At 41.1% G+C, this 19,168-nt stretch overlaps 1 protein-coding gene and 1 non-coding gene across 2 annotated transcripts in view; both read right to left on the bottom strand.

The window, feature by feature from the left end:
* Window positions 1-19,168, bottom strand: part of LOC126176735 (metabotropic glutamate receptor 4-like) — an 848,202-nt gene that overhangs the window by 161,376 nt on the left and 667,658 nt on the right. The window contains exon 6 of the mRNA XM_049923904.1: window positions 17,186-17,292. Within this exon, the coding sequence (XP_049779861.1) occupies window positions 17,186-17,292 (107 nt within the window). The remainder of the gene's footprint in view (window positions 1-17,185; window positions 17,293-19,168) is intronic.
* LOC126178377 (5S ribosomal RNA) lies at window positions 7,230-7,348 on the bottom strand. Its single transcript, XR_007536281.1, has one exon. It is a non-coding gene; the product is annotated as a 5S ribosomal RNA (ribosomal RNA).

The raw sequence follows: 19,168 nt of genomic DNA, 5'->3' as shown, positions 1-19,168 counted from the left end.
TTACCGATTGTTGCAATATATATTTCCTTAATTTGCAGAATTTAACTTTGCGGCCTTCAGCCATCTTATTGCGTTTGTTTATCTCTTTCTGTGCACCTTGTGGGCCATCAGCCCTTTTATCATCTTAAAACATTGCGGCCTTCTGGCTTCAGTAATCATATTTGGAATTGGAAGATGTAATCCTTCAGCCTCTCCGCATACTGATCTCATATATGTATACGACTTATCTTATTCGTAAATATAACTGAATGTCATGTCTTTTCAAAAAAAATGGTTCAAATGGCTCGGAGCACTATGAGACTTAACTGCTGAGGTCATCAGTCCCCTAGAACTTAGAACTACTTAAACCTAACTAACCTAAGGACATCACACACATCCACGCCCGAGGCAGTTTTCGAACCTGCGACCGTAGCGGTCGCGCGGTTCCAGACTGTAGCGCGTAGAACCGCTCGGCGACCAAGGCCGGCTGTCTTTTCAAAATTGAACTTATACTAAAGCATCTGTTTGGGGGCCCTCAGCCGCGAAGCAAATTTAATTTTTCCAAAAGTGTGTTTGTGAACTAAATGATAATAAATTACAATTGTGAAATGAATCCGACCGCAACTCCCTTGGCCCTTCCCACAATCCTAATTACCTGTTAGCCCTGCGTGATTTAGCGGACGTTTCCGGCCTGGCAGAGGGTTCATCGAGCCACCTTTAAGCCACTTCTCTACCGTTCCACTCGCAAACCGAACAGCGCGGGGGAAAACGAACAGTTAAATCTTCCCTTGAGGGCTCTGATTTCTCTTATTTGATTATAATGATCATTTTTCACCATGAAGGTAGGAACAAATAAAATATTTTCACACTCTGAGGAGAAAGTTGGTGATTGAAATTACACGAGAAGCTACTGCCGCAGCGAAAAACGCCTTTGTTTTAATGACTGCCACCCCAATTCGTGTATGATACCCGTTGACTCTCTCCCTTATTGCGCGATAATACAAAACGAGCGGCCCTTTTTTGAATTTTTTCGGTTTCCTCCGTCAGTCCTATATCTTAAGGATCCCACAGTGCGCAGCAGTACTCCAGAAGAGGGCTGATTAGCGTAGCGTTAGCAGTTTCTTTAGCAGACCTGCTACACTACACGAACAATACTAATGCACCCGAATGGCCGTTCTACCTGTCGCAGAGAACTGCACTTATAATCATTTACACAACTGCCGATCATTTGTAAGAAGTTACATTGACATCCGATCGTGTCTTCTATGTGCTTAACCTTTTTGCAAGGCTGTGTATTGGGGTAGGGGGGAATATCCTAAGAAATCGTGACCTCCGCAACCCTCCTCGTCCCCTCAATGGAACCCTATATCCGTACCTCACGTATTATCACCCAAGTCACCACTGCTGGACAAAAGCCAGATACGTAGTACATGTTCAGCATATGAGTTGTTCCAAGCTTATTCACCAGGATCTTTACGGTGAATTGCGGTCCGACGTATAATGAATTAGGACCACTATTAACCCTGATACATGGGCAGGACTTTGCAAAAGAGAGATCCAGCACCGTTTCGTGCATACTACTGCTGCTGTGTTTGAGGTTGAACTGTACATATATGAACAGGCGATGATCCCGGAAGCTTTGACAAATGGTACAACGTCCAGTCACTACTGCTGTGCACATCAGTGTGTCACGACACTTCCCACGGCAAAATCGAACTCTACAGTCATACAAAACATGCATGTAACAGAAATCGAGCAGAAGATGTGTAAAACGTTTACTTTGGAAAAAGGAGTAACTGTCGACGAAAACGTCGTTAAAACATCACCTTCATATTATTTGTACTTCTTAATGGTTCAGATGGCTCTGAGCACTATGGGACTTAACTTCTAGGGTCATCAGTCCCCTAGAACTTAGAACTACTTAAACCTAACTAAGGACATCACACACATCCACGGCCGAGGCAGGATTCGAACCTGCGACCGTAGCGGTCGTGCGGTTCCAGACTGCAGCGCCTAGAACCGCTCGGCCACTCCGGCCGGCTGTACTTCTTAGTTAGAGGTCTTAGGAAAGGGTAATGGAAACTATTTTGAACAATAAAAGTTATTGACATTTTTACATTCGTATTTTAACCCGAGTTGTTGAAGAGGAAAGTAATATTCTTTCTAAGTTCGTGTCTTTTCTTATTATTCTAAACAAAATTTCAACTATCAAGGAAATTAATCGGTTACATTTTGCTTTACTTCTTATTCATGTTGGAGGTGATCGGCCGGCAAATTTAACAATACTCCCTTTGTTGTTTGTGTTCGTTGCTTGAAATGACCAGAAAGAAATAAAAATCGTTATAAGAATTGGTCAAAGCGCACACGAACTATGTTTTGTATATTTACTGTCCTGTGCTTGGTCCCAGTTTTCTTAACGACAGGCTCGACATACACCTTAGCAGAGTTCCATGAATAAAGTAGGAGCAATAACAGAGACCACTGGCCGAACGCGAAAGTTTGGAGTGGAGCTGGGGGGCTCCCCGACGTTTTGTATCGACTCGAATTGGCAGCAAAGTACAGGCCGAAGCTGATGAAATGCGCTTTGAATCAAGTTCTGCCAACTGATTTGTGAGACAAATTAGCTTCCCTTACTTCAGTAGTTTTCCATTTTGGTCCCTTTTCCTTTAACGGTGCAGAAACTTCAGGTTTATTCAGACGGCCCTACAAAGTGCTGCCAGAATAAGATTAGATAGTAAACATAGATATTAAAGTTATTCGTAAAAGAGATTTGCTCTTGAAACTTGCGATGAAAGTGTGTCTTTGTCTTCATCTTCAAAGTCGTTTTCAGTCTCACTCTCTCTCTCTTTCTGAGCTCTGGTAGCTAATGCTGCAAAGCTTCTAGACAAGTGACAGTTTGACAAATTTAAGAGCTCTGCCTGCTACTGAGTTACTCAGACTTCATTTATAAGAATTCAATATATATACATTACTTAGTTACATTTTCTATAAATCATATTCGCGATAAACATTATGATACAGAACGTGTCAACTGCGTAAATATAGAACATACTTTTTCTAACAAAAAAAAATATTTATATGACTAGATGCCAAATATTGACATTTATTTTGCTGTATAAATGACTAATTATTTTTAGTCGTGAATATTCTTCCATGGTATAGAAGTAGCTGTTAGGGAGAAACAAATATAATCTAGACCTACACATGAACTTACTTCTGCTCCCTATAGCGAACTTCAATGCGAAATGCCTTTAATAGTTTCCACAACGAAACTCCGTCTCGAAATCTGGCAGAAAATCCAAAGAGATTCTGGTCGTAGGTAAAGCACATCAGCGGAAAAACACAATCAACACCTTCACTGCGCAATAGCAGCGCTGATGTTGCTAATGGCAGTGCGACTAAAGCAGAACTACCAAATACGGTTTCCTCAAATTCCGTCATCGAAGAAGGCGAAGTAAATGTTCCACAATTCGAATCAAGAACAACAGGCAACGCGAGTAACTTAGAAGCTGATATCCTCTGTATATCAAAGCAGCTTAAATCACCTAATAGATGTAAAGTCCCCGGTCAAGCTGTATATGTTAGGTTCCTTCAGAGTATGTTGATGCAATAGCTCCATATTTAGGAATCATATACAACTGGTCGCTCGTCGAAAGGTCGGTACCTAAACACTGGAAAGTTGCACAAGTCACATCAATACCCAAGAAAGGAAGTAGGAGTAGTCCGCTGTATTACAGACCCATACTGCTAACGTCAACTTGAAGTAGGATTCTAGAATATGAACTGTACTAAAGCATTATGAATTGTCTTCAAGACAACGATTTATTGATAAACAGCGAACATGGGTTCAGAAAATATCGTTGTTGTGAAACATAGCTACCTCTCTATCCCCACAAAGTAGGGGATGTCAAATTGATTCCATATTTTTATACAGGGCTATTACAAATGATTGAAGCGATTTCATAAATTCACTGTAGCTCCATTCATTGACATATGGTCACGACACACTACAGATACGTAGAAAAACTCATAAAGTTTTGTTCGGCTGAAGCCGCACTTCAGGTTTCTGCCGCCAGAGCGCTCGAGAGCGCAGTGAGACAAAATGGCGACAGGAGCCGAGAAAGCGTATGTCGTGCTTGAAATGCACTCACATCAGTCAGTCATAACAGTGCAACGACACTTCACGACGAAGTTCAACAAAGATCCACCAACTGCTAACTCCATTCGGCGATAGTATGCGCAGTTTAAAGCTTCTGGATGCCTCTGTAAGGGGAAATCAACGGGTCGGCCTGCAGTGAGCGAAGAAACGGTTGAACGCGTGCGGGCAAGTTTCACGCATAGTGATGTGAAAGATTCAGTGTTTAAACCTCCTCTACCAAGAAACGTGCCAGAACTGTGAGCTAGCATCAACAATGCTTTCGAATTCATTGATGGGGACATGCTGCGCCGAGTGTGGGAGGAACTTGATTATCGGCTTGATGTCTGCCGAATCACTAAAGGGGCACATATCGAACATTTGTGAATGCCTAAAAAAGCTTTTTGAGTTTTTGTATGTGTGTGCAAAGCATTGCGAAAATATCTCAAATAATAAAGTTATTGTAGAGCTGTGCAATCGCTTCAATCATTTGTAATAACCCTGTATTTCCAGAAGGATTTTGATACTATTCCTCACAAGCGACTTCTAATCAAATTGCATGCCTATGGATTCGTGATTTCCTGTCACAAAAGTCACAGTTCGTACTAATTGAAGGAAAGTCATCAAGTAAAACAGAAGTAATATGTGGCATTCCACAAGGTAGTGTTGGAGGCCCTCTGCTCTTCCTGATATACATAAACGATTTAGGAGACAATCTGAGCAGCCCTTTTAGAAAGATTGCAGATGATGCTGTGATTTACCGCTTATAAAGTCATCAGATGATCAAAAGGAGCTGCAAAATGACTAGAAAAGATACCTGTGTGGTGCAAAAAGTGGCTGTTTACGCTAAATAATGTAAAAAGTCATCCAAATGAATACCGAAAGGAATCAACGAAATTTCGGTTATACCATAAATCACACAAATCTAAAGGCTTTAAACTCAGATAAATACTTATGAATTACAATTAATGATAAATTGGAACGTTAACATTGATAATGTTGTGGGTATAGCAAAAGAAAGACTGAGATTTATTGGCAGAACGCTTAGAAAACGCAACAGGACTGCTGAAGGGAGTGCTTACACTGCAGATGCCCGCCATCTTCTGGAGTACTACTGTGCTGTGTGGCATCCGCATCAGATAGTATCGACGGAGGACATCGGTAAATGTTCAAAGAAAGGCAGCTCGTTTTGTACTATCGCGAAATAGGGAACAGTGGGCCACAGACATCTACGCGAATTGGTGTGGCTATAATCAAAACAAAACTGTTTTTCGTTGCGGCAAGATCTTCTCATGAAAATTCAATCACCAACTTTGTGCTCACAGTGTAACAATATTTTGTTGGCGTCCACCTACGTAGGGAGAAATGATCAACATGATAAAATATGAGCTCATACGGAAAGATTTAAGTGTTCGTTTTTCCCACGCTGTTCGAGCGGGAAGCGGTAGAGATGCAGCTTGAAGGTTGTTCGATGCACCCTTTGCTAGGCACTTAATTGTGAGTTGCAGAGTAATCATGTAGCTGCAGATGTAGATGCAGGGCATTTTATTTGCATAGAAAGATTATCAAAGTGGTTTATAGCTGCGTATTTCACACCTTTCTGTGCCAAAGTTAGATTCATGAAAGTGTAATGCAAATCATTTTTCCTTGCAATATTGTACTGTTCAATATCTCTGTTAGTCTCAGTCTCAGATGAACTGTTGATAACTAATTTCATGAGTGAGTGAATGTATTGAGAGCCTGAAGTCAATATTTCCATCTGCTTTAAGAGATACATGCAAGATGTGCATCTCTGAACCCCACATATCGTTTTAATTACTTTCTTTTGTCCAACGAATATATTTGTCGAAGTGAGGATCTCCCAGAATATTATCCCATAAGATAATGAAGTGAATGAAAATATGCAAAATATGTTAATTGACTTGTATATAGGCTATTATCCTTATGGCAAAAGTAGTCTTGCCTAAACGTATTAGAATTTCTCGAGTTGCAATTTTTATCTTTATTATTTCTGGTTAGTATATTGAGTTAATATGAGGTAGCCCTTGTTTACATTATAAAACTGCATGAGTTGTATTTCTTCAAAGTATAAAGCTGGACCATTTGCGCAAAATTAATCAGCAGCTTTCACAAAAACATCATTTACTATTTTCTCTGTTGGTGCTTCTTTGCTTGGCTTTGCAACTATACTAGTATCGTCAGCAAACGGTCTGTCTCCTAATTCAAATAAAATGATACATCACTAAAACTAGAAAGGCGGAAGTGATCAGGATGACCCGTGTCGTAACTTTTTCCTTCATTGTCATATCCAGTTTACTTACTACATGAATCAAATCATATGACTTTTCCTAATTTTTCCTCCTCTTTACGATACAGCATTAGGATTTAAAAATATTTACGTTTTCTTCTACATTTCATTCGATATAGCTAGAACGGCGGAAGGGGTCAGTTTGATCTGAATGTATACAAATTATCCAACAACAAAGTGGCAGCAGTCAGCAGTCATGCAGATCAGTTGCTGCTCATTTTTGCAGCTTGGCACGTGTTAATTACAAGCTACCACAGTTTATATCGTGTCATTCAGATAAGTCTTTGCCCCCGAAACACATTTTCGAACATGTCTCGTCAGCGTGGACTTTCTGATGAAGAAGTGTTACATCTCTTAGAGAATTTCGAAACTGAATCAGAAATAGACTTCATCGACGAAGACGATGATTATGTACCTGAGGCAAGTAGAGATGAAGACATTGTGAACGAAGAGAGATTAGTGGAGAAGGATTAATACGCTAAAATAAATGTCGTGTGACTAGGGCCTTCTGTCGGGTAGACCGTTCGCCGGGTGCAAGTCTTTCGATTTGACTTCACTTTGGCGACTTGCGCGTCGATGGGGATGAAATGATGATGATTAGGACAACACAACACCCAGTCCCCGAGCGGAGAAAATCTTCAGCCGGGAATCGAACCCGGGTCCTTAGTATTGACATTCTGTCACGCTGACAACTTTTTTTTTGCATTTTGTTTGTTTTTGATCGTTGTGTTTGATAGTTGCGGACGTCACATGACATCCGTTCAAGTTCGTTTGTTGAGCCTTCCACTCAGTTTTAAAATGAAGAGGAGCGAACAGCGCCCGGTGTTCCCAGGCGGTCACCCATCCAAGTACTAACCAGGCCCGATGCTGCTTAACTTCGGTGATCGGACGAGAACCAGTGTATTCAACATGATATGGCCGTTGGCCAACTGTGTGCCGGACCGAGACTCGAACTCGGGTCCTTTGCCTTTCGCGGGCAAGTATTCTACCAGCTGAGCTACCCAAGCACGACTCACCCCCGTGTTCTTTACCACTTTGCCACCACGTAACGACAACTCAGCTACCGGGGGCTGACAGGTTTAATATGCTGATCTACGTCAATCACAACCTCTTTCATCACAGGAGGCACAGTTATAAGCGTCCACAAAGATGGTTTCTAAGAATGGAGCCTTGTGGGAGTCTGCCTATTTTTCATCTTTCGGAAGAAGGTCGGCTGAAGGAGAGAGGAGGTCCCACTGCTTACGTTTGCCAACGAGTAGACGACTCTGTCAGCAGTGCCATCCCTCTTATTTTTGGCGAAACAGTGCTACGCCTCATGAAGACATACACAGAAATAAATGCCTGAAAAGTACTAAAAACAATGACTGGACTAAGTCACTTGATGAACTGAAGAAACTGGTTGCCATCATGTATGCTTGGGGTATCATTTATACTAAAGGTATGTCTGTGGATGATCTCTGGTAGCATACTTCGTGGTCTACTTTTATCAGGGACATTATGCTAAGGAACAGATTTCAGGAGTTTTACAGATTTCTCCAATTCGATGAAAAATCAACCCGAGCTAAACGCCTGGCAGCCAACAAATTCGCTCTTGAGCCTGAAATTTTGGAAAAGTTAATTGAAAACAGTAGTCTTTCTTACCGCCCTGGAGGAAATATATATAACCACTGACGAGAAACTATTGCTAAGCACCAAACAAGATTCAAGTTTTCTCAATTCATTTCCAACAAACCAGACAAATATGGTCTCAAATTCTGAATTGTCGTCAATGTAACAACAAAATATGCTTCCTCATACCTCTGCAAAGATGACATACATAGAGAGAAGCAACCACTTGGCGAGTACGTCATTCTGCGTCTCATGGAGTCATTCGTAAATGACAGCAGAGTACTTTATTAAGTCTCCTCAACTTGCTAAGAAACTCAAAGAAAAGGAACTCCATTAATTGGTACAATGAACAAGGTCCGTCATGAAATATCCGATGACGTAAGGAAGCCCAATACTGAAATACACTCCACCACTATCCTTCACCATACTGGCAACACAGACAGCACCATGACTGTATACCAAGGGAAGAAGAATAAAAATGTCATTCTTCTGAGTACAAGCAAAAAAGAAACTTGAAGCCATAACATTCTATGATGCAAGAAAGTATGACATGGTTGCATGTAGGAGACGGCCAGTGCGTTCTTATACAATGTCTTAGACATAGCAGTAATGAATATATGGGTTATCTGCAACATAGTAACAAACAAGATAATGGAAAGGAAGTAGTTCATACGTCAGCGCGGTGGTCTAGCGGTTCTAGGCGCGCAGTCCGGAACCGCGCGACTGCTACGGTCGCAGGTTCGAATCCTGCCTCGGGCATGGATGTGTGTGATGTCCTTAGGTTAATTAGGTTTAAGTAGTTCTAAGTTATAGGGGACTGATGACCACAGATGTTAAGTCCCATAGTGCTCAGAGCCATTTGAACCATTTTTGAGCCATACGTCATCTGGAAAGAGAACTCAAGGAAACGAAAGACAAGAACATCAAACAAAAGAAGAGGATACGGGACGTAAATCACCTAAAAAGTTGAGGAAGGGTCATATCAGTCTCTGCAAAGACAACACGGCCACTGAAATTTGTGTAAAGTGCCACAAAACCGTCCGCGGAAAATATGCGCGTAAAACGGAATTCACGTGTGCTAATTGCGTCAACCTGATTCCTATGACTTGAGTGAAAAGTACCACAAAACTGTGTTTAAACACAAGCAATAATATGGACGAAATATACTAAATCTGTCTAGAAGGTTGTACAAATAGTCAATAAATGAACATCTATAGTTTAAGAAACTTGTTAGCATTAGCAACAATAGATTTGAAAGATTTTTGTTGTTGAAATAAATAAATCGCGTTAAATAATTATTGTTATTACTAGAAAAAACGGTATGGATTAACAAACAATAAAACAAAGTACATGTTTAAGTCAAATAGGAAAATATTTTGTGTGCGGTCAATATGACCCCTTTTCGCCGCTTTACGAATGTCAGAAACTCGGCCGTTCTCGTGTGAACATAAAAAGTTACAGTGAAAACCTATTGTAATTTGTCGCAATTTGTTTTGTATTAATATTCTCTTGGTAAGACAATTCTACTTCTTGTACCGACTATACCCATACGTTGCATTATCTAGGATCATTTAATACTAGTTTCATACAAGCTGCATACTTCAATATGCTGCATGTACTATGGCGCGTATATATTTTACACTGTTCTCGTACCATTAATTTTGTAAACTGCAATTAAATATAAAATTGCTGTGGCATCTTAAATAACCATGCGTCCTCACCCAGTAGGAGTAGGGCAACCAGGACGCCACCCCAATGTAGGTCACCCCAAGGGCCACCGTCGCACCAAGGCCAGCGTCACCCCAAATCCAAGACGGCGGCGGTGACGTCAGCTGATGACTCAAATACAATTGTCCAAGATGGCGGCCGCGACACAAGTACGTAACGTCATGTGAAGTCAACTGATGATGCGAGTACGGTTATCCAAAAATGGCGGGAAGATAGGTCAATTGGGCTACCTCCACTAACCTAAGTCACCCCATCCTACGAACTCACGGGATGTTTGAATTTTGGCGGGAAGATAGGTCAATTGAGCTACCTATACTAACCTAAGAAAATGGTGAGAAAGAAATGGCAGTTGGGTTACTTCCACTAACCTAACTCACCTCTTGCTAGGCACTGGACATAAGCCTTTATTTAAACAATTAGATACAGTACCACCATCAATTGTGTTAGAGATCCTCTTGGAAAATTTTGCTTAGGGGAGTTGGTATGGTGTCAACCCCACTAGAGGCTGCTCATTTAATTGGAATATAATTTCTATAATTTAAAAAAAATTTTAAATTTCTATAAATTTCTTTAAATTTGTTTAAATTTGTTATCTACCTACAGCATTAGTTTTGTGTTAGCACCACAAGAGGCTGAGATATCGATAGCTATGTTACATGCACTCATTCAGCTCTCAACATAAGTCTTTATTTAAACAATTATAAGCAGTACCACCATCAATTATCTTCGCCATTATCTTGGAAAATGTGTATAAATTTTGCTCTAAGAGCTTACATTCAATTCGAATATAATTTTTATAAATGTCTTTAAATTTGTTTAAATTTCTTTAAACATCTGTAACAAAACCGGTGTATAATTTCGTCGACGTACCGCTGTGCTGTAGGGATGCCGCGGATGACTACCAACGGGTCCCGCTATGAAATGATATGGCACCCCAGACTATCAGTCCTGGTCGTAGGGCTGTATGGTAGGCAAGATTCAGGTTGGTGTTCCGTTATTGTTTGGGGCATCTTCAGACACATCTTCGCTGGGCTATTCCAGTGAATGAAATTCCAGCCATCGTGGGCTTACAGTTCAGCATGATGATCAGGCTTGTCTTAGATTCGAGACAAATCAATACTATTATTATTCCTGAAACAGACAGGCCGCAGACAATGGAAGAACTTCTTCAAAATTTTAATGGTGTAAAAGTGTTGTCTTCTATTGATCTCAGATCCAGCTTTTATCAGTTCGAACTTCATCCAGAATGCAGAAAATACACAGCTTTCCTTTGTTTCGGCGTTTGTTATCAGTTTCGGAAACTTCCTTTTGGTTTGAACATTTCTTCGGCAGCATTCATTCGCGGGCTAAATTCCATATTACCTGAGTTCTTAAAACGTCACATCACCTTATATGTGGACGGTATTCCGATAGCAGAAGCCTCATGGGAACAACATAATTGCATCCTCAACAGCGTGTTACATATTTTTGCAGAATATGGAATTACAGTTAACTTGGAAAAGTCTGAATTCGGTAGGTCAGAGGTGAAGTTTTTGGGACATATTATTTCTTCTGAAGGCATTCAGCCGGATCCTGAAAAGTTAGAAGCAATCAGAGCCATTCCAGTTCCATCCACAAAAAGACAAGTCCGCAGTTTTCTAGGTCTCGTAAATTTTTACCGTCGTTTTCTGAATATGCAAATTCTTGTTACACCAAAACTTTGTTCTCTCACTGGAAAAAATACTATTTGGAACTGGGACGAACAAGCACAGTTGGAATTCAATTCTTTGAAAGAATCGCTACTTAACGCGCCAATACTAGCTCATCCACATCTGTCACAAGATTTCTGCCTTAGCACGGATTCTTCTAAAGTCGGTCTTGGTGCCCACTTATTTCAAGAAGCCATAGAAAATGACACTACCATTCAGAAAACCATTGCTTTTGCTAGCCGAGTGCTAACAAAATCTGAAAAAAATTATTCCGTTACTGAATTAGAAGCTTTAGCTATCGTTTGGGCATTTAACAAATTCCGTTTCTTTCTTTCTGGTAAGCAAGTAAAAGTATACAGTGATCATCGTGCATTACAATTTCTTATGTCTTCAAAATTAAATCATGACAGGTTAAAACGTTGGGCATTGTTTCTGCAAGAATTCCGCTTCACAATAGTCTACATTCCCGGCAAGGAGAACATTGTTGCGGACGCGCTGTCACGCGCACCGGCTGGCCTTGAGAAAAGTAACACAGAAGGCAACCTTGAGAAAAATTTCAGTATTCTTTACATTCAGAAAGTCGCCTTTGAAAACTTCATCACCATATCTTTAAAGGATATTGCTCATGAACAAGATAAAGATCCGATTTGGAAAGACATCAAGAGCAAATGGCATGAAAAGACACACACACAGATTCGGCATTATTATCTGGTTAGAAACAACATACTGTTCAAACGCTGCACTGTTGATGACAAGCTATGGGTACTTTGCATTCCAGACGATTTTGTTAATAAGCTCATTTGGTACATTCATTTCAGCTACGCACATTTTGGCCCACGAAAATGTTATCATATTCTTCGAACGACTTGTTATTTTAACAATATGCAAAAGCGAATTCGAAGAGTCTTGTCTATTTGTAAACTTTGTCAAAAGGCGAAACCATCTACTATCTCACATCGTGCTCCGTTGTTTCCTATTATTCCTTCTAAATTAAAAGAATTTGCTGCTGTTGATCTCTTGGGACCCCTTGTCAGAACATCGAATTGATTTTCGTACGTTCTAGTCGCTGTTGAACTTACTTCAAAATTTGTTTCTTTCACTCCGTTACGTAAAGCCACTGGACGGTCTGTATCCAACGCCTTTGTTAAAAATTTCTTACGTGAAGTTGGACGCGTTAGTAAAGTCATTTCAGATAACGGACCGCAATTCAGATCTGCTGTTTGGTCACGCATGCTTCGGAATCATAAAATCAAACCTGTTTTTATTTCATTGTATTCACCACATTGTAACCCGTCTGAACGGATTATGAAAGAAATCAATAAGCTTTGCAGACTTAATTGTCACAGAAAGCATCAGCATTGGGACAGATATTTACACTTATTTCAAAACGTGCTGAATGAAATGCCTCATGACTCCACTGCTTTACCACCTACTCTTGTACTGAAGAATGTAGAACCTCCGAACAGAATCAGAGAGCTTGTACCTTTCCCGAATACACGTAAACTTCGACACAAAGACATAATTGATTTGGCTCTTAAAAATATAAAATCTGCAGCAGACAAAAGGAGAAAACTACACGGTAAAGCAAATGCAAAGAAATTATGTATTGGTCAGAAAGTTCTCATTAAAGCTCATTCATTGTCACATAAGAAGAAACACTTGAGTCACAAATTCTTTCTAGTTTACAATGGACCTTACAGAATCCGACGTATACCACATGATAATTGCGTTGAAGTTGAAACTCTGCGTACTAGGAAGAGTAAAGGTTTACACCACATTTCACATGTAAAACCATTTATTGACAGATAATCTGCTTTTTAACTTAGTCTTTGCAATTTTCACTTCACGCTACTTGTACAATTTGTCACACTGAGAAACTGTTAACATGCAACAATGTTTTGAAGTTCAATATCCACTCAAGAACCAAGAGAACTTATTTAAACAGAAATTACGACTGCATTGTTATTGCGAACAGACGACACAGTGTTATTGTGTGTGTACATTTTTGCTTGTTAGTTGCACGATTACGTAACGACTATAAGGCTCACATACTTAGAACATTTACCAATTCTGCTAATGAGATTCTAATGCAACATTTTGGTTTACTTGAAAATACATTCCGGATTTAAAGTACTTTCTGAGAGATACCAGATGACAGTGGTTAGTTTATGTGACAGCTACACGATTATATCACGACGTTACTAATGTGTGACACAATTTACATTGTTGCTTTTGCGGAGTATCTGTTTTATATCTGCACGGTTTTTCTGAATTCTTCTGGAAATCAAAACATGTTTTAGTGGTAACTTTGTGTTATAGCTACAAGGAGACAGCCTTTTCTGTAGCACAACAATACGTTACAGCACAGTACTTTCTTCATCACGGCAATAAGCGTAATAAGTAAGATATCAATCCGCAAAGCATTTTACTTTTGTTTATCATGAGGTAAGTACATTGACTTCTGCAGAACTTAGCTTTTGGAGGACGATAACTACGACACTTCCACAGAGATTATCTTACAGCAAGACGCACATTTAGCGCTACAGGACACGTATTTGAGTGATTAATTTTGTACTAAAAACATTTATTTTCAAAGATATTTGAAGTACAATGATACAAAGGTTTTCCGTAATACATTTCATTCCATTGCTGTAATCTGTAACACCTGAGGGTATAATTACAATAATCCTCAGGGGGGTACACGCCTACTTTGTGTATCATGTGTTTGGCAAGCACAAGGAACCCTAGCTAATATGGTATTTGCTTATACAACTTTACACATCGGTACCATATTTCTCTAAAACATAAATTACACAGCTATGGTATAGTTTAATGTTACTCAGGGCCATCTTTTGCAGGGATCTTTGATAGTCAGATTGCGTTGCGCTAAATAATATTGTGTGTCAGGTTAAGCACAGTCGTGTATAATTGTTATAAGGGGACGTTTCATCAGTTGTGTGTGATACTGAGAAAGTAGTGGATGGGAGCACCGCCCCAGATAATCTCGTTCACTAGAATAACAAAAGGATCTTAGACTTTAACGTTCCCATCCAGTAACTAGAGTACTATCACACGTGTCGTTCGTGATTCTCCACGCCCAAAGATTCTTCTAACACCAAGATCCTGAAAGGTTATCTTCGAGTCGAGTGACATCATATAAACGACATACGTTACGGAGGCGAATGACAGTGTTGACTACCTTCGTCATACTATTTATCTAATGGGGTTATTATAAGGGCGCTGGTCACCATGACATCGAGCACAGCTCACAAATAAAGAAACAACAGATTATAATCATTATAAGCTTTGGAGATACTTTCGACTGTCACTAGGAAGTACCATTCGCCTAAAAGTATTTGGCCTTGGCTTGGATCTCATGGGCAAGCTGCAGCTCATTAAGCAAATACCAATTCAGTACGCCTTTTCTCTAGAGAGAGTAAAAAGGGTCTTTTGTTCGCAGTAATTTTGTCTATGGAAAGAATCTACCTGAGACCCTTTTGAACTATAATTATTCCATCTACGAATGCTGAAACGTTTGAGGCAATGAATATTTTCTATCGTTCACACTATCACAACATTGAGGGACTACCACTTTCTGTTTATGGCATGACAATCTTTCTACTCGAAACGAAGACTGAACGTAAATTATATGATTCTACTCAGTGAATCAGAGTGCCAGGCGACCGCTTCAATAGTCCACATTCATTCATTTATTCATTCAGAAACAGATGATAAATCATGCAGCGATATACCTGAAACTATCGGATAAGACATTACATCAGCTTCTGACCTATTGACGTCCTTTACTTGTGGTGTGAATAATTTCGAAAAAACAAAAAAGGAATGTAGTAGTCAATATGATATAAATAATACCGCAGTCTTCTGGATCTAAACTCGATGTCTGAAGAAGTTCAGTATGTATATTTCACCAGTACACCGCTACTGATCTAAAACCTCAAAGGGAAACCGCTCCGTCAGTGTGTTTTAAGGCCTTTGTTATACATACAGCTGCCTTGCAGCTATGTGGCTTGAGTGGGTCAGTACTTGATGACCCTTCATTTTCCTACAACAGTTTTCAGGCTTCATGCTGACTGCTGCCCAAACCAGATGTATGTAAGAACAGTCCAGATTGGTCCAGGAGACTTAAATTACGTAATGTCTAAGTGACAGACGAGTCGAGATGGGAGTAGACACTCGCAATGTTACTTGTGTGTGTGTGTGTGTGTGTGTGTGTGTGTGTTTGCGCGGGAGTGAGTTTTTCTTCGAGGCATCTTCAGTTTCGGTTTGTCTTTTAGTTCTGCTACTGTCAAATAGTGTCTTGAAGATAGAGAAAAGAGTCTCTTTACAGAGATTTGAATTCCATTTTGTATTTTCTTTCGTTTAGTCATGGCTTTTTGGAAAATTTTTCCCAATGATTACGCTTTCCGAAATACCATACAATGGGGACTTTCAGAACTTGTTGTCTTAGTTGCTGTTGGATATTCCGTGTTGCCGTGGTCCATGAAACTCTTTTGGTCTGCGTTGGGCATCTTCAGAGGTTATCCTGGTTCTGCTGACGCTTGCCGACTGACTGATCCGATGTCAAAGAACGATATAAATACCATGAAAAGGGGACGTGGTAGAAATTTGCACGTGATCGGCAGAGGTAATCCTTGTCAGAGATGAAATTTAACTATCGAACTCTCGTCTGTCAACGATAATACTTATCTGTCGAATCTGTAGAACTACTGTCCGTATGTCATTAAATTTCGTTGTTTCTTCTTTTCTGTAAAAATTATCCCTACGATTACACAATTCGATTACTTCTCTATATAGTCGTGGCTTTTCGAAATAATCGTATGGGTTACAGAATAAATAAATTAATAAACATAGAAACAAAGTAGTGTATCACATGAGCTTGGAGCAACACGATAACAGAGTACTTTCTGCATACAGTGAAATAGTTGTCACATCAGAACCATAAAAGTACCGACAAATGTAATTTGAAATGGAGCTTATAAATATTCCTTCATTTTGAAATCTCATAAATTTCAGTCTAAATAAGACGTTTATTAACCTATGAACATTCGCGGACGTTAAGATGTAAGCGTAATCGCCGAACCTAGTAAATAGTATTAGTAAACAAGCAGTTCGGTAGAAAAGTACTTAAGAAATCATGAAATATTATGTGGAATGGACTAATGACATACGGGAACGGCATTTTTGGTTGCGTGTTTGTTGTAAAAATAGGAGCATTCGTTTCTAGTTGCAGATGTCGTGCTGTTAAGGAAACGCGCTGTTGCACTCAAGCAGGACACCGTCACCAACAAGAAAATGTGAAGCTAAGTTCTCAGTTTCCACAAAAAAGTCACAACGAAACTGATGACAACAATTCAATCAGTCTACTTGCTTTTCACTGTAAATCATCTGCAACATCAATGAAACATGTCTGAGTTAAAGTAAAGAGTAGTAACACTCTGTTGTGTTCAGTGCGTCACCATTAATTGCTATCTTATTAATCAAGTACGAGGTGAAGCTTCAAAAAATCTCAGGAATTATCTAACAGCAAAAGAATAAAGCAATGAGATTATCATTTGACAACGGCTGACTGTTGGGTTTGTTAGGCGTGCAGAACAGTGCTGGATACATTCAGAAAAAGACTTTAAATGAGCAGCAGCGCAGTGACTCTCGTATTGCAGCACTCCTTATTATCATCACAAGGTCAGCAGCTGGACGCGGCAAGCGGCTCTGGATGCTCACCTACGAAGTCGACCTTCCGGAGATACTTCAGCAGCTCCATGCCTTTGATGGGCTTCATGGCGTCGCACAAGCCGGGCCTTCCGTGGCACAGCTCTCGGTGCATGTCCCTGCAACGTCACACAGCAAGTGTTAGCGTCTGTCTACACACGGATCAACGACAGTATGACATCACCACATTATTGATACTTCTGAAGTACTCTTTTTACGAAATTTATAACAAATTTGTCTGTCTGCGTATAGTATAGTTGTGCAAGGTCATTTAGCTTTTACAATATCGTGAATCGTTCGTCCAGCGCACCAAGCTACTAGAAAAGCTAGTTGACTCCTGTGTATTAGAAGGGTAAAACAACAAACCTTCAAAATTATATACCAATATGCTTAACGTCTGTTTGCTGCAGAATTCTTGAGCATGCTCTAAGTTCGAATAAAATAAACTCCTTGAGATAGAAAAGCTACTAGAATGAAAGGTCGTTGTTGTGTTGGCAGAAGAGCCAACACCGTGTTACTAGTGGAGGCCGAAATGCACGCTTTTTAGCTCACGCAGGCTGGCGTGAGGAGGGAAGAACTATACTGACTTGAGGTCTGGAACATGACAAGGAATTGGAATTCAGAAAGCGGTCGTAATTAGTTTGATACTTAACTTTAATCCATTAATGATGAACGTCGCTCTTGACGGTACATGATTCACAATATTATCTGTTCAGATTATAGTAACTGAATATGGCGCCTTGCTAGGTCGTAGCAAATGACGTAGCTGAAGGCTATGCTAAACTGTCGTCTCGGCAAATGAGCGCGTATGTAGACAGTGAACCATCGCTAGCAAAGTCGGCTGTATAACTGGGGCGAGTGCTAGGGAGTCTCTCTAGACTAGACCTGCCGTCTGGCGGCGCTCGGTCTGCAATCACTGATAGTGGCGACACGCGGGTCCGACGTATACTAACGGACCGCGGTCGATTTGAAGGCTACCACCTAGCAAGTGTGGTGTCTGGCGGTGACACCACAGTCGTTATTTTGGGTCTCGGTCAAGCACTAAATTTTAATCTGTCAGGAAGTTATAGAAATACACTCCTGGAAATGGAAAAAAGAACACATTGACACCGGTGTGTCAGACCCACCATACTTGCTCCGGACACTGCGAGAGGGCTGTACAAGCAATGATCACACGCACGGCACAGCGGACACACCAGGAACCGCGGTGTTGGCCGTCGAATGGCGCTAGCTGCGCAGCATTTGTGCACCGCCGCCGTCAGTGTCAGCCAGTTTGCCGTGGCATACGGAGCTCCATCGCAGTCTTTAACACTGGTAGCATGCCGCGACAGCGTGGACGTGAACCGTATGTGCAGTTGACGGACTTTGAGCGAGGGCGTATAGTGGGCATCCGGGAGGCCGGGTGGACGTACCGCCGAATTGCTCAACACGTGGGGCGTGAGGTCTCCACAGTACATCGATGTTGTCGCCAATGGTCGGCGGAAGGTGCACGTGCCCGTCGACCTGGGACCGGACCGCAGCGACGCACGGATGCACGCCAAGACCGTAGGATCCTACGCAGTGCCGTAGGGGACCGCACCGCCACTTCCCAGCAAATTAGGGACACTGTTGCTCCTGGGGTATCGGCGAGGACCATTCGCAACCGTCTCCATGAAGCTGGGCTACGGTCCCGCACACCGTTAGGCCGTCTTCCGCTCACGCCCCAACATCGTGCAGCCCGCCTCCAGTGGTGTCGCGACAGGCGTGAATGGAGAGACGAATGGAGACGTGTCGTCTTCAGCGATGAGAGTCGCTTCTGCCTTGGTGCCAATGATGGTCGTATGCGTGTTTGGCACCGTGCAGGTGAGCGCCACAATCAGGACTGCATACGACCGAGGCACACAGGGCCAACACCCGGCATCATGGTGTGGGGAGCGATCTCCTACACTGGCCGTACACCACTGGTGATCGTCGAGCGGACACTGAATAGTGCACGGTACATCCAAACCGTCATCG

This window comes from Schistocerca cancellata, chromosome 3 (assembly GCF_023864275.1).
Source record: "Schistocerca cancellata isolate TAMUIC-IGC-003103 chromosome 3, iqSchCanc2.1, whole genome shotgun sequence".
In the NCBI taxonomy this organism is placed as follows: Eukaryota; Metazoa; Arthropoda; class Insecta; order Orthoptera; family Acrididae; genus Schistocerca; species Schistocerca cancellata.
Note: the sequence above shows the minus strand (reverse complement) of the source record. Positions and strands in the feature narration are given on the sequence as shown.